A 15,335-nucleotide genomic window follows, 5' to 3' on the forward strand; every position below is an offset into this window, starting at 1 on the left:
CTACAATTTGCATGATGGTTTCCCTATATTAGAGAGAACACATAGTATTTGTCCTTTTGGGATTGACTGATTTCACTAAGCGTAATTGTGTCTAGTTGGAACCATCTAGTAATGGTAATTTTGTTGTTGTTAACATCATACCTGTTGTGGACCTATTTCATGGTTTCTCATTTAAGAGAATGTATAGTGATGGAGTAATAGAGACTACCATATCCAGACATGAAGATACATTGCAATATGCATCCCTACTTCCAAATCAAAGATGGACTCCAAATGAAACTGTTGGACATGTCTAGACAATGGGATCCCAAACTGACATTTTCTGTACCAGAAATGTTGGAGCACACTTAAATTACAGACTGATAGAATTATAGCTCTTTATGAAAGACTATACTATTGTAACAATACGGGAAAAAAACGAGTCATGGGGTGGAAATTTGGGGTGGCAGAAATCTCTGACTCTATGGACTTGTACCATAAAATTCAAAATTCAAAATAAAAATTCAAACAAAAGAATTACATAATCTTTAAAGGTTTTGTAGAATTTCTTAGTAATACCATTTCTTTGATGGGAGACTTAATTACCACTTCAATTCATTGCTTGTTAGTCTACTTATATTTTCTTTACCTTCTTTATTTAATTCTGGTAGCTTACATGGATATAAGAATTTTTCCATCTCTCTGAGATTTGCTAGTTTGTTGACACACAGTTGTTCTTAGAAATTTCTTGTGAACCTTTGTATTTCAGTTATATCAGTTGCAACAACTCCCTTTTTATTTTTTACATTATTACATTCATTTGAGTATTTTATATGATTGTCTGTCTGGTAAAGATTCATCTGTATTATGTTCTCAAGAAACATCTTTTTTGTTGCTTTATTATGTTTTATTTATGCTTTGATCATTATTAATTCTCACTTCCTGCTAATTTGTGATTTGATTTGTTCCTGTTAGTTTCTAAGTACTTGAGATATGTCATTTGATTTCTATGAGATTTTTCTTTTTTAATGCAAACATTTATTGTTATACACCACCATCTTAACATTGCCTTTGTGCAACGCTATAGATTTTGTTATGCTGTTTTCATTTTCATATTTCAAGAAAGTTTTTGCTTTATTTTTTAATTTCTTCAATGACCCATTCGTCATTCAATGGTATGTTTAATTTCCGTATATCTACAAATGTTTTATTTTTCTTATTTTTAATCTCTAGTTTAATTCCTCTGTGGTCTGAGAAGATAATGGCATGATTTCAATCTTATTAATTTGCTGAGACTTGATTTGTATCCTATTATATGGTGTAGCCTAGAAAAAGTTTCATCTGCTTTTCAGACAAATATATGTATATATATATTCTGTAACTATTGGTTGAAATAGCAAATCTTTGTAACATCCATTAGGTTGATAGTACAAGGAGGCAAAGTCACACCTCTGGAAACATCTTTAATATTATGTGTGAATTCCATGGTTTTGAACTGGGTGACTCTGGCAAGCTCTAGGGTTTTGCCTGAGGTGATGATAGGAATCTGCTTGGTGATCTCAAATGTCTTGTATAGCGTATCTTTCCATCCTAAAGAACTTGTTGATGGCTTTCTTGGTCTTCTCTAGGTAGCTGCTCATCATGCACAGGCAGGTGATGTTTAGGATCATGACAGTAGTAAAGGCAGCAAAGTTGACAACCATGTAGTAGACGTTCATGTCTCCAGGGGTAAAAAGGACTCTCAGAGTCATCATTTGTTCACAGTGCCACACATGTTGGAAGCCACACACATCTATTTACCTCAATCTGAGAAAGACACCTTGGCTACTGACATGCATTTGCCATTTCCCTCCACCTATCTCCTTCTCATTTTCTTCTTTCAGCAGCTTGCCCAGGGAATCATACCAGTTGAATTGCAGGTCAGGTATGCCAGAAACATTACAGTTAATCAAGGTACTGTTCCCTTCCTTGATGATGATATGATCACTTCTGGCCATGATAATGGGCACAGAAACCAAGACCATGTCAGTGCCATTTAAAGTGCTATTTGTCACACTCTTAGTAGTGATTAGAGGGGATAATAGGAATATAAAGGGTACAGAAGGTAGAAAGTACACAGTCAGATGGCTGTTCAATCAAACCATTGTCCTAGCTTTTTCTGTAAGCTACAGAGAGATGGTTTGCTGAGGGAATCATCCACGAGACAACACACTATTCAGAGCAGGCCATGGGACACGGAGCTGGTACTTGATTAAGAATCTGATATCATTGCACCTTTCGGGGGACTACCCTGTACCCCTTGCCAGGATCAACCAGAGAATTGCCACCACAACTACACCCTGCAACGGAGTGCTCACCACCTTTATTTATTTTTTATTTTAAAGTAATGTTTACCAAGAAAGACACAGAAAGAGAAAACTTCAGTTCACTGATTTCTCCCCAAATGTCTGCAACATCCAGAACTGAGCTGATGCAAAGCTAAGTGTTTCTACTGGGTCTACATAGATGCAGGAGCCCAAGACTTTGGATCATTCTCCACTGTTTTCCCAGTCCATAGGAAGAGGACAGGATAGGAAGTGAGGCAGCCAGTACTGAAATCAGTGCCCTTAAGGGATGATGGCACTTCAAGGCGTAGACTTAGCCTGCGGAGCCACTGTGCTGACCCCATCAGTCTATGCTTATATACCTTCAACCAATTTACATTTTTTGACTTTGGAAGTTAATCCATTTACACGTTAAAAGTTAGTGTTTGTAGATAAAAAGCATCACCTGCCATTTTATAAATTAGTGATTGTAACTGCTATACTAGTGGATTTGGTGGTGTCATGTACTGTCATGATGTTTAATTCTAATGCAAGACTCTGAAATCTCTTGTAAGAATGGTCTGGTAATGATGAACTCTCTTTTCTTGCTTGCCTGGTAAATACTTCATTTCTCCTTTACTTAGAAAAAGCAGATTCACTGGATGTAATATTCTTGGTAGAAAGTGATTTTTTTCTTTTTTGAAGACATTTGTTTTTATTAGAAAGTCAGATCGGATTTATGGGAAGGAGAGAAAAATCTTGCATCTACTGGTTCACTTCCCAAATGACCTCAAATGGCCAGAGCTGAGGCAATTTGAAACCAGGAGCCACGAGCTCCATATGGATGCATGGTCCCAAGGCTTTAGGCCATTCTCTATGGCTGTCCCAAGTCATAAACAGGGAGCTGAATGGCAAGTGAAGCATACAGGATATGAACCAGCACCCATATGGAATCCCAGCACATCTAAGGTGCGGATTTAACCACTGAGCCATCGTGCCAGGACCAGAAATTCACTATCACCAGTCCAGCCTTGCAAAAACTGCTGAAGAGACCATGAAATATCATCTGCTTTCTTCTGGCCTATAAAATTTCTGCAGAGAAGTCCTTTATCAGTCAAGATGGTTTTGTTTGATATGTAAAGATCTTTACCTTTTGCTTAACTTTTAACACTTAGACTACAATACACTTTGAAGAAGATCTGATGGGTGGGTCTGCGTGGGACCTTCTATACTTTCTAAATCTGGATGTCTGTATCTGTTTCAAGATTTATGAAGTTTTGAACTATTATTTCATTTAGCAGATCCTAAATATGTTTTCCTTCTCCCATGCTTCAGAAATTTCTATAATGTGAGCATTAAATACCCCATATTTCATGTAGGTATACTTCATTTATTTTTTCTCTTTAATTTTGGTTTGACAGGATCATTCCAAAAGTGTATTGGCCCCGATCGCAAATTCTTTCTTCCATTTCTCAAGGCACAACGCAGAACACTTCATATGTCTAAAATATGTGGATTTTCCCTATACCAAATGATTTCCCAATTCTCTATAGATACTAGTGAATTTCCCACAATTTAAATGTATTCTGAAATACCTGCTTGTAGTTTGATCCCACAACTTAAGAGTTCAGTCTCACAGGACCACTCTGTTTTGGTGCCAGTCACAGTCCAGGCCTTAAGCACTTCTGACTAATCACCTATAAATTGGGAGTTCCTATAACCTCCTCTTTATGTTTTATCTTTAGCTAAAATGACTCACAAAAGCATGCAAACGTATTAACAATTTCATTAAAAGAGATACTACAGAGAACACAAAAATAAGCTACTGGGTAGAAAGATATGTGGAAAAGGACATGCCAGCTCTGGGGCAACATTGCCCCATTGCTTCCATGGAATGACAATCCAGCCACTCTCAGAACTTGGTCTTTTTGGCTATGGAAGCTTCATTCTGGAAGCAATGACGGATTATCTCATTTGTCATTGTAATCAACTCAACTTCCCGTCTGCCTCTCCTTCCCAGAGGCCAGAGACAGGACTGAAACCTCCAAGCCTCTAACCATACAATTGTTTCCTGACAGTCAGCCACCATCCTGAAGCTTTCCAAGAGCTTTAAAAAAATCTTTTAAGAACACATAAATCACTGCTATTTTAGTTACAAATGTATAGGAATTGCAAAATATTAACACTACTTTTTATTACTACACTGCCATTTTAAACACCAGGGACACTGAGAATTCAAATGAAGCTGGCATAAAATTTATTAAGATTAGCCTGAATGGTGCTTGCTTCCCCTGTTCATATAGAAGTAATGACACAGAGTGAATGTCTTCTTTATAAATCAGTGAATTCTCTTTTAGAGTGTAGATCGACTGAAATTTTATCTTTCATGCTTTCAGTGCCATAGGATATATCTGAGTTCCTTTAATGAGAAATTAACTGTCAGTATCACTTCCTCTAGGACATCTTTATCCTTTTCATCAAAATCACTTTCCTCATTTATGTGGATTAGTGTGCCTTCACTATATTCCCCTGACAGTCTCTCTCGCTATATGTATATAATAGTGCAATGCCAACACTTTCATGGTCTTGTCTTTCTTCTCTTAACTCTATGTTCTATTCACATACTGCCAACACTATGCTACAAATTTCTGTTAGGTTGCACACATATTACTTGCTGTTACCACCTGCCATGGTGCTTGAATACAGTTGTACGCTTCATGTTGTATTTCATCCAGAATTCAGAGTATCAGCATGGTAGCCAAGTGTGGCAGGAATAACCTATTCAAAAGTCTATACAAGAAATCTTGGTCAAGGTTAAGATGGCTGACCACGGAAGGTTGGTATAGAGAGTGTAAAGAAAGAAGGACAGAATTAAACAGAGGAGAGAGCAGGAAATATAGAATTGCAGGGTAAAGTGTCTGAAGCTCTCTGGATTCTGCAAGACCAAGAGGATTCACACAACTTGAAACAGCAACTCAGAAAAAGAGAAGGAAAAGTCTCTCAAGATAGTGACGTGCACCCAGAGTTGCTGGAGGCGGATACCACTTGAGAACTGAAACTTGGTGAGTCACGAATCCAGGCAAGGAAAAACTGGCAGGAGCCTCAGCCGACCCACAAGAGAGAAGGGAAGGCCTTTGGGGAAAGAGTAGTGAGTCAGAGGTGCACAGAGAGAGCCCCAGGTCTCCTCCCACCCAAGGCCACCCAGGCCTGAGTCATACGGAGGGACATCTAGATCCCCTCAGAAAAGAGACACAAGAGCCACTAGGCTCAGAAGTTTCTCTTGTAGACTCAGCCTCTGAACGTGCACTTGGGTGAGCGCCATGGCCGACAGAGCATGGTGGAACCCAGCGGCAGAGGTACAAATTCCGAAGCAAACAAAGCAGACCAACCCCTCCCCCACAGTTGCTTGCCACTTCTTGGTTAGAGGAGATGTGGTACGCCATACAGCGCAGAGAACCACGCTGCTGTCTGCAGACCATATGAGAGTAACTGGACCATGCCCACTCCAGGCAACTACACTGCGATCAGAGGCTATGGACAAAGGGCTGACACAGAGAATCTGTGCAAAGTCCCACTCCAGCCTGAGGCTGGGAAACACATCTACTGAGGAGAGAGAAACCACTGGTGGCCCACACGGTGGCAGCACCTGACAAACACTCTGGCAAGCAGGGAAGATTCAACATATGTAAAGCTAAAATGTGATACATCACATAAAAAAGCTCAAGAACAAGAATCAGATGATAGTTTCAATAGACGCAGAAAAAGCTTTCAACAAAATCCAACACCACTTCATGATAAAAACACTAAATATGGTAGGCATAGAAGTAGCAATCCATAACATTATTAAAGCAATATATGAAAAACCTAATGCCAACATCATACTGAATGGGGTAAGACTGGAAGCCTTCTCACTAAGATCTGGAAACATACAAAGCTGTCCACGATCACCACTACTATTTCATATAATGCTGGAAGTACTTGCAAATGCTATTAGACAAGAAAAAGGAATCAAAGTAATTCGAATGAGAAAGGAGGAAATCAAATTATCTATATTTGCAAGTGATGTGTTCCTATACATAGGAAAACCAGGAGACTATCAATAAAGAGACTGCTACAACTAATTTGAGAGTTCAGCAAAGTGGCAGGGTATAAGATAAATGAAAAGAAGTCACCAGCCATAGTGTATGTAAACAACCCAAAGGCTGAAGAAGAACTAACCAGCATGATACCCTTCAAAATAACAGAGCAGAAAATGAAATACCTAGGAATAAACATAACAAAGATTGTGGAAGACCTATACAAGGAAAAGTATGAAACATTAAAACAAGAAATAGTAAAAGACTTTAAAAAAATGGAGAAAAATTCCTTGTTCCTGGATGGGAAGAGTAAACATCATCAATATGGCCACACTACCAAAAGCAATATATGCATTGAATGCCATTCCAATTAGAATACCAAAAACATACTTCACAGAGCTGGGAAAAATGATACAAAGGTTCATCGGGAAACACAAAAAACCTCGAATAGCCAGAACAATCCTGAAGAACAAAAACCTAGCAGGAGGAATCACAATCCCAGATCTCCGGACATATTATAGGGCCTTGGTAAACAAAACAGCCTGGTACGGGCACAGAAACAGAAAGGTAGATCAATGGAGTAAAATGGAAAATCCAGAAGGGAACCCACACATGCACAACTACCTAATGTTTGACATGAAAACAGAAAACAATCCAGGAAAAAGGAAGGTCTCTTCCAACGCTATTGGAACAATTAGCTAATAGCATGTAGAAATAAGAAGCAAGACCCACATCTTTCACCATACACAGAGATCAAATCTAAATGAATTAAAGATCTAAACCTACACCAAGAAACCATCAAACTTTTGGAAGAAAAAGTGGGACATACTCTGCAAGATATAGGCATAGGCAAAAGCTTCCTAGAAAAAAACACCAAAAGCAAAAGAAGTCAAGAACAAAATAAACAAATGGGACTACATTAAGCTTCTGCACAGCAAAAGAAACAATCAACAAAGTAAAGAAGAAACCAACAGAATTGGAGATCTTTGCACACTACACAGAAGACAAAGGGCTAATTTCCAAAATATACAAAAAGCTCCAGAACAACAATAACATCAAAATGAACAAACCAGTCAAGAAATGGTCATGGAGAATGGGCAGACACTTTACAAAGGAAAAAATTCAAATGGCTAACAAACACTTGAAAAAATGCTCAAGCTCTCTGGCAATAAGGGAGATTCAAATAAAAACAACACTGGCGTTCCACCTAATGCAAGTAAGAAATGCCCATATACAGAAAACTGCCAACAACACCTGCTGGCAAGGTTGTGGGGAAAAGGGAATCCTACCCCACTGCTCGTGGGAATGCAGGCTAGTGCAGCCACTATGGAAATAAATATGGAGAACACTTAGGCAATTAAAAATTCACCTACACATGTGGCCCAGCAACACCACTTCTAGGAATATATCCAAAACACTTGTTACACCACAAAGCAACATGCACCCCAATGTTCATTGCAGCACACTCAACAATAGCAAGAACATGGAAGCAACCTAAATGCCCATCAACAGAGGAGTGGACAAAGAAACTGTGGTACATCTACACCATGGAATACTACTTGGCAATTAAGAAAAACATGAAATACATCACTTTGTGGCCAAATTAGAGACCATTATGCTAAGGGAAATAAGCCAATCATTTATATCAACATATGATATCAAAGGTCAGATATCATATGTTTGCTCTACTGTAATATAAAATAATGTCAAATCTATGTTACTCAATGTTACTTCATACTTACCTGTACCTAATGTAACAAGAACTTGTGCTGTAATACATTAATCAACCATCCACAAGAGGTTGATCATTTATAATCACCTGAGATAGTCAGTGTCCACCTGAACACTGTTATTGGTACTGCCCATAAACAACAAAGACCTAATCCTCACTGTACCTACATTAGGACCTCAGGATACAAAACGTAACCTACAACAAAATGTTAGTCTCCTACATGGCTAGAAGACACTCCAATGGAAGCATGATGGACTTTGGAAAATTCACAATGGACACAAATTATGAACCTAGAGGGGAGAACAGAGTGGAGGGGAAGGAATTTGGGGGAGGGGGAGAGCCCACTACCAGTTAAATTGTATTGAAAATCAATTAAAAAGTCTATACAAGGTATTACATTGGAAATAATTTCTTGGTTAGTTGGCTGGATTAATGAAGTTGTCTACTGATCAGTAGCCTAGTGACAGGAGTTCTAGCCTGGCATGCAACAGGATCCCATGTGAGTGCTGGTTCATGTCCCAGCTGCTCCAGTTCCCATCCAGTTAGTGGCCTGAGATGGCCCAAAGCTTTGGTACCCTGCACCCACGTGGGAGACTAGGAAGAAGCTTCTGGCTCCTCCTGGCTTCAGTTCAGCTCAGCTCCAGCCACTGTGGCCATTTGGGGAGCAAATGGAAGACCCCTGCGTCTCTCCTCCTTTCTATAAATCAGACAAGAAAAATAAACAAATCTTTAAAATAAAAAAGGAAAATTCCACACTTTCAGTCAAATCCCCCCCCCAAAAAAGTTGGATAATCAACAGCACTATCCAACATATAGGAGCACTTTGAAGGTTATTTTCTTTACGGTATCTGTCCACTGTAAGAATTCAGAAAGGCAACACAGCCACATGATTCACTGTCTATAAGCTGAATAACAGATTTCAGTGACTGATCACTAACAGTCTGTGGAGGAAATCATGGGACGGTTACTAATGATAGCCTGTGTCTGTTATCCATAGTGTGGTCTATGAACTGTAGCCACCGTGGAATTTTCTATCAGTTTATGCTATACACATTGTAGATATATTGTATTATACCCCATAAAAATGTACAAGTTGAGCTTAATACAGTCAAAATACAGATAACAAATTTGAACCAAGTTGTTAAAACAACACCTGAAAACCATGTATATTGAAATTGTGCCATGTGAAAACTTTCTTACTTTAATTCAAACTGCAAACTATATTTCCATTTCAAAAATGAGACGCCTCAATTATATTTCTAAATTAATAAAGTACCTTCATTGACATCTAGCTTTAAACATATATGTGAAGTTTTTATTTTAAAAATTCTTGGTACTTTTACAAGAACTTGCTGAGCCTATGATCTAAAACTATCAATAGCAACCTCTCATGCAGTTATGCAAGTTACTAATTGTGTTATATGCATAAAAAGTAATGTTAGGTTCCTCTTTCTTTTCTTTCTTTAAGAAACAGAATCATTCTGGATTTCCACATGTATTGATTTCTGTCCCATAAATATGCACAGAGTCATACAGTCATGCACACATGGCCATCTCCACATGTGGGAGTTTCAAAGAGTTTGGAAATAACCTCAGCCAGGTTAAGTGGAGAAATCACTTACCATTCATTTTGTAGTAGATGAATTAATTGCTTACATGCCATTAAATATTCATAGAAATGGTATGAACAGGTAATTATTAGTGCTCTCTCTGCAAATGTAAAGAAACTGGGACTTTGAAAAAAGTCAAAGGACTTGTCTTGGTAAAAATAAAGGTTTTCCATTTAGACTTGAGAGTTATTATTATTATACAAAGGTGAATGGTGTGTTTCACCATGTCATTCTAGCTTTACGAACCTGCTAAGATCATGAATTGTGAGATACTCTGGTGAAGGTCAGAGTGGACCTATGTTTCCCTGACCCATGAGTTACCAAGCTGTACTTGCATGCTCATTGGACCTCTCCATAAAGCAAGTTTTCCATCTTTAGCCTAATGATCTTGATCCTCTTCAACCACCCTTCATTTGTCACGTATTTTCCCCCCTTAGCATGAACTACTCACTGAGTCTCTTCCCTTGTATCTTTTCTTGCTTGTCGGGTAATGACTCAGGCTTTGTTTTTGAGTTGTCATGGTCTTTATCTTACGTGTTGATGCACAAGACAGTATATCTAGTAAGTAACAAAGCTGGGACATAAATCCATTCTGGCAGACCCATATCCTTAATTTTTGTGTTCACTGTAAATGGTGAGAAAAAAAAATCACATTCAACTTAGCCTATTCAAATAGAAAAGATAGGAAGCTGATTGTACAACCTTATTCTAGTTCATCCTAATTTATTTTCATCTTTTAAAAGATATGGATAGTAATGACCATGTAACAATATTGACAATGCCAAAGACAATTTCAGCATAGCTGGAGCATTCTCAACCCAGACCCTCTTTGTGTCCAAGCATCTGAAGCAGTCTCAAAACAGACATTGCAGTGCCTTGTTTGCTTGTGATGATTTCTATATGTTTTCATTTAGTTTCCTTTTTCTGTATCTGGGGGAAAGCAAGCTAAGATTGGACTGCTGGGAACTATGACAAACTGAAAACAACCAGAACTTTGCCTATTGGAAGGCAGTAGGAATTTCCCTTACTTCTCATGCAAAAATGTAGGTCCAGTTTTATCAGATCCTCATTTTCTGCAATATTTGCTACCATTTATAATACTGTGTAAATAAATAAAAAATCTACAGGCTGAAATGAACCCTGTCTATAGCCTCTACTTCCAAGTCAGGTAAGGGCAGCATATATAATCGTTTAATGAATAACTTCTCTTTGGCGAATTTGGGCAAATGTCACTTTAAAAAATTTTTATTGTCATCTAAACTTTTGAAATGTCTAACTAATGTATTTAACTTCCAGTTTATCTTTATTGGAAGAATTTGACTGTAGTTGTAATGAACTGGAATCACTACCTTCTACTATTGGCTACCTTCATAGTCTTCGAACATTAGCAGTTGATGAAAATTTCCTTCCAGAATTACCAAGAGAAGTAAGGAGTAAATACTAATGCATTTAAGTTAATACTAATGTTTACAATGTGAAGTACATATTCACTTTAACATTTTTCTACTGAATATTCATAATGATACAACAATAATCAGTGCACCATTCTTTTTTTTATTATTTTATTTTTGATGATGTTTACACAGGGTGGGAAGAGTGGAGGATTAGGGGAAAGTGGGGGAAACCGTGGTTTCCAAACTTGCTGTTTCTTCTTTCTGTAGCTAGGGAAAGGGGAGAGACAGAAAGAGAAGCCACACCCCCAGCCCCCAGCCACCACAGTACTCTGGGATGGGGAAGAATCACCTGCTGTCAACCCATGGTCCTGTACCCGGAGCATGCTCAGAGCACTTTGTCCAAGCATTGTATCATGCTTTTTAGTCACAAGTTATGAATGAAAGTGATAAAGGAAATTGTAGTATGAAATAAGTATAGCTTTGCAAAGGAACTGTGAAACATTATTAATTTTTTGAATATGTATGTTCCACTATATACTCAGATAGATGAAGATTTACCTGATACACAGGATAAAATAATTTATGAAAAACATTAACCATAATCATTCAAACAATAAAATCACAAGTGAGTTTTTCATAAAGAAATGTGAAATCTATTTAATTAATAGCTAAGAGTATGCAACGTGCACATATTTTAAGAGTAAGTTTATGAAAAGTAAGTGAATACTTGTATTAACAGGAAGTGTAAAATTTTGAAATCTTGAGTTAAATTATTTTGAGTTAAATTAAATTGGAGAAATTAGCATAAGAACAATGTTATTCGGTGGCTCCTTTCTAATTTTGTTTTATAATCTACAGATTGGAAGCTGTAAGAATGTAACAGTTATGTCTCTACGTTCAAATAAGCTGGAATTTCTTCCTGAAGAAATTGGACAGATGCAGAAACTAAGAGTTTTAAATTTGAGTGACAACAGGTATTTTTGCAACATTTCACTAGTACATATGTGCTGTTTACTAAAAGTACATTAGATCTATCTAATTTGGGGAAAATGTGTACCTTACTTCATGTTTTATATTTTATTTATAATTTATAAATGAATTTTATTTAGAAAATAAATGTTTAAGACATAGTTCTATTATTATGTGAATATTTTTAAATCATCCATATGTATTAAAGTTCTATAGAATCTACATACCCAAGTTTATGTGCCAGTAATTCTCATATGCAGAAAGCATAATAAAAGGATAACATGGAAATACAGTCATAATAAGTAACTGCAAAAACATATTGACAAATATATGTGCACATGTATGCACATATAAGCATTTTTATGTATACATTTCTGTCTTCAACTAATTAAATTGACAATATTTTGTCAGCTCCACCTGAGTGCTGGTAAAAATATTGCCATAGTTAATTCTCAAAAATCATGTATTTTACACATGATTAAGATAACCAATAATTCATCATGTTCAGAATAAGAGGAACATAGAAAATCCTCTTCTTGTGAAAAAAAATTGCTATGTTGGTGGATGGGAAGGAACAAAAGTTAAACTCAGGAATCTTTGTTTTTATCATCTTGATAAAAAAAAAACTATTGATCTCAAAAAAGAATAAAAAACAAATGTTGACTAGTGTTAATCACTAAGTTAATAAGCTGATTCCAGAATAGCAAAATAGCATGCATGAACTTTATATTTTTAATGTTTCAGTTACATGAATGATAGACTAAGAGACCTTATAATGAAACTATCAAAGGTGAGCTTTATAAAACCTCAGGAAACACTCAGATTCTGGAAGTTCCATGATAAGCATGGATGTCTCATTTGTTTTCTACTTTATTTAGAAAATAATGATGTGGATTTCAAAACTATTCTTGTAGGACTTCAGTTATATCTCAACAAAGGAGATGCAAACATCTTATTAAAATTTGGAGATTTTATTTATACAAAATACGGAAGCATGAAAATTTTTGCTTCAAATGTAAATCCTATCAAATCACCATAATTTCTTCTTCCATCTGTATTACCAGATCAGAAACTGAGGAAAATACAGAGTACTGAATGTCGATTTCAGTAAGGCGCTCTTTTTGAATCTCTAATTACATTAATCTGAAGTAAATAAAAATGACAATGTATGGTAGCATGCTAAGAAAGTAGATTCCTAATGGATTCTATTACAGTGCCCACTTCTTGGTATACAGAAAGTCTCTCTTAAATTTTTGATTTGCTCAAATTTTGTCACTAGGTACTGCATGATGATATAGCATATATGCATGAAATAATACAAATGATAAATACTTTAAGTGAGTAGAGTTACTGAAAAGAGGAAGCAGTATGAGTATCTACCTTGGTCCAGACACATGACTTGGAGCTATGGTAAAATAAATGAATAAGAACTTGAGATGCTAACAAAAGAAGAAGTTTAAAGATTCTTCCATCAGGCTAGAAACTTGCCAGAGTCCAGCTCCAGCTGACTGAGAGCTTGCCAAGGATGCGTGGATCGGCGAGATCATAGTAGGAAGAGATAAAACGTGGACCACTATGGCTTGATGCTCATAATGGACAACTCAGAAAAGTTGCTTTCTTTATTTATACATAAATCATCACAAGCTTTTGCACAGTATCCAATTGTTTCATTTTTCATTATATCATAGTTATGAAAATGCAAGAAACAATCCTAAAAAATATTTTTCTATTTCAAAGAAAACATTTTTAGCAAACCATTACTCATTGAAACCTGCAATCACTTGGCTGAAGCCAGGAACTCCACGGTTGGCAGCACATGCGGTTACATAGTGACAAGTAGTTTATTTATACTCAAAATCAATTTTTACTAAACACAATCAAACTAATATTGTCTAAAATATTAAGAGTACAGAATTAAAAGATCATAAATGAAAGGATTTTATAAAGCATATAACACAGATTCTTGGCTAAATCTTATAATCAAATCATGCATTAATTACCGTCACCTTCAGCTAGTGCTGATTCAATTGTTTTTCATTCTTTTGTTAAACGGCAGTGAAAAGGATCAAGGCAGCTCAGCCAATCTACAAACAGAGGGCCTTTACAAGAAACTTCCTTTCATCTATATAAACTGTTTTCTTTCCCTAATATAAGTGCCAGTATAAGATTGAGATTTTAAGCCATTTTGAGGGGGGTTTGTTTTGTTCACTTTTAAAAGATGCCCCATATATGTTTGCTTTCTTGTGGTAAGAAACTAAAATGCATCATATCATGTGTTGTAACAGTTCACGGTGTATGATAAACAAACTCTTTGTACCTCCATGATTGCCATCTGTTCCAAGATATTATCAAGCCATTTCTTAAGGAAAATATTACTTATACTAGGGCAAACTTCAGGACAAAAGTGGGCACATAACAGGATGTTTGGAAATATAGTGGGCTCAATTGTGCTATTGTATACTTTGAGCTGTGTGTCATAGCCTTACGTTACTAAAGCTGTTTTTATCATAACATGATTGATCAATGTGAGGTGTCATACCAGTTACAGGATACTTCACATTAGCAGAAAAACAACAACAACAACACCCTCAGAAGTTTCTATGAAACATCTGAGAGGTGATCGAGTTCCATACAATGGGGTGAGGCAGCAATAAGGTGACTGGAGACATTCTTCAGGGGTCTTGCCATGCAGCCAGAAACTCCTCACAGCCTTGCTAACTGAAAAGTAGTGCTCATCACACACCCATGCCATTTGACCAAACTGCATGGCTCCCCACAGAAACTGGCTTACCTAATCATAATGTAATGACTGAAACATAATACTTAGCTAAATTAATGTTTTAAGTTGATGAGTCAATCAATAAATCATAAACAGGGAAAAAATCACTATTCAGCTAGAACTTAGGCAAAAGTTAAGCAATAGCATCAGAGAATGAATTGCTTAAAGAAACGGTAGAAGAAATGTTAGCCAAAAGTAATGATTGTTACAAATTCTTATTTATATCATAACGACCTTTAAAGTTGGATGTTATTGTTAGGAAAATGAATTCCTGTGCAGTGTCAGCAGAAGAATTACTCATATATCAGTCTACTGCATGTTTGAGAACTTCAACATAGTAACTAAAAGGACAAGGTAAAATAGCAGCACCTGTCTAACTTGTTTGTTTTCTCCATATTTCACACTGATCAGGGAACAATCTATCATGACATTGCCATACTTGATTCCAGAAAGTTTTCACCTCATGAAATTTTAAGGCAATATAGTTGGCACC

The 15,335-nt window shown here is 36.7% G+C and overlaps 1 protein-coding gene and 1 pseudogene across 1 annotated transcript in view; one reads left to right on the forward strand and one right to left on the reverse strand.

Annotated features, from left to right (window-relative positions):
• The window catches only part of LRRC7 (leucine rich repeat containing 7), a 444,758-nt gene that overhangs the window by 335,537 nt on the left and 93,886 nt on the right, over positions 1 to 15,335 (forward strand). Inside the window, exons 12-13 of the mRNA XM_040987263.1 lie at positions 10,997 to 11,126; positions 11,953 to 12,068. Coding sequence (XP_040843197.1) covers positions 10,997 to 11,126; positions 11,953 to 12,068 — 246 coding nt within the window. The remainder of the gene's footprint in view (positions 1 to 10,996; positions 11,127 to 11,952; positions 12,069 to 15,335) is intronic.
• LOC121161009 lies at positions 1,361 to 2,123 on the reverse strand (annotated as a pseudogene).

The sequence above is a fragment of the Ochotona curzoniae genome, unplaced genomic scaffold, assembly GCF_017591425.1.
Source record: "Ochotona curzoniae isolate NIBS_2020 unplaced genomic scaffold, NIBS_Ocur_1.0 contig_4612, whole genome shotgun sequence".
NCBI lineage: Eukaryota > Metazoa > Chordata > Mammalia > Lagomorpha > Ochotonidae > Ochotona > Ochotona curzoniae.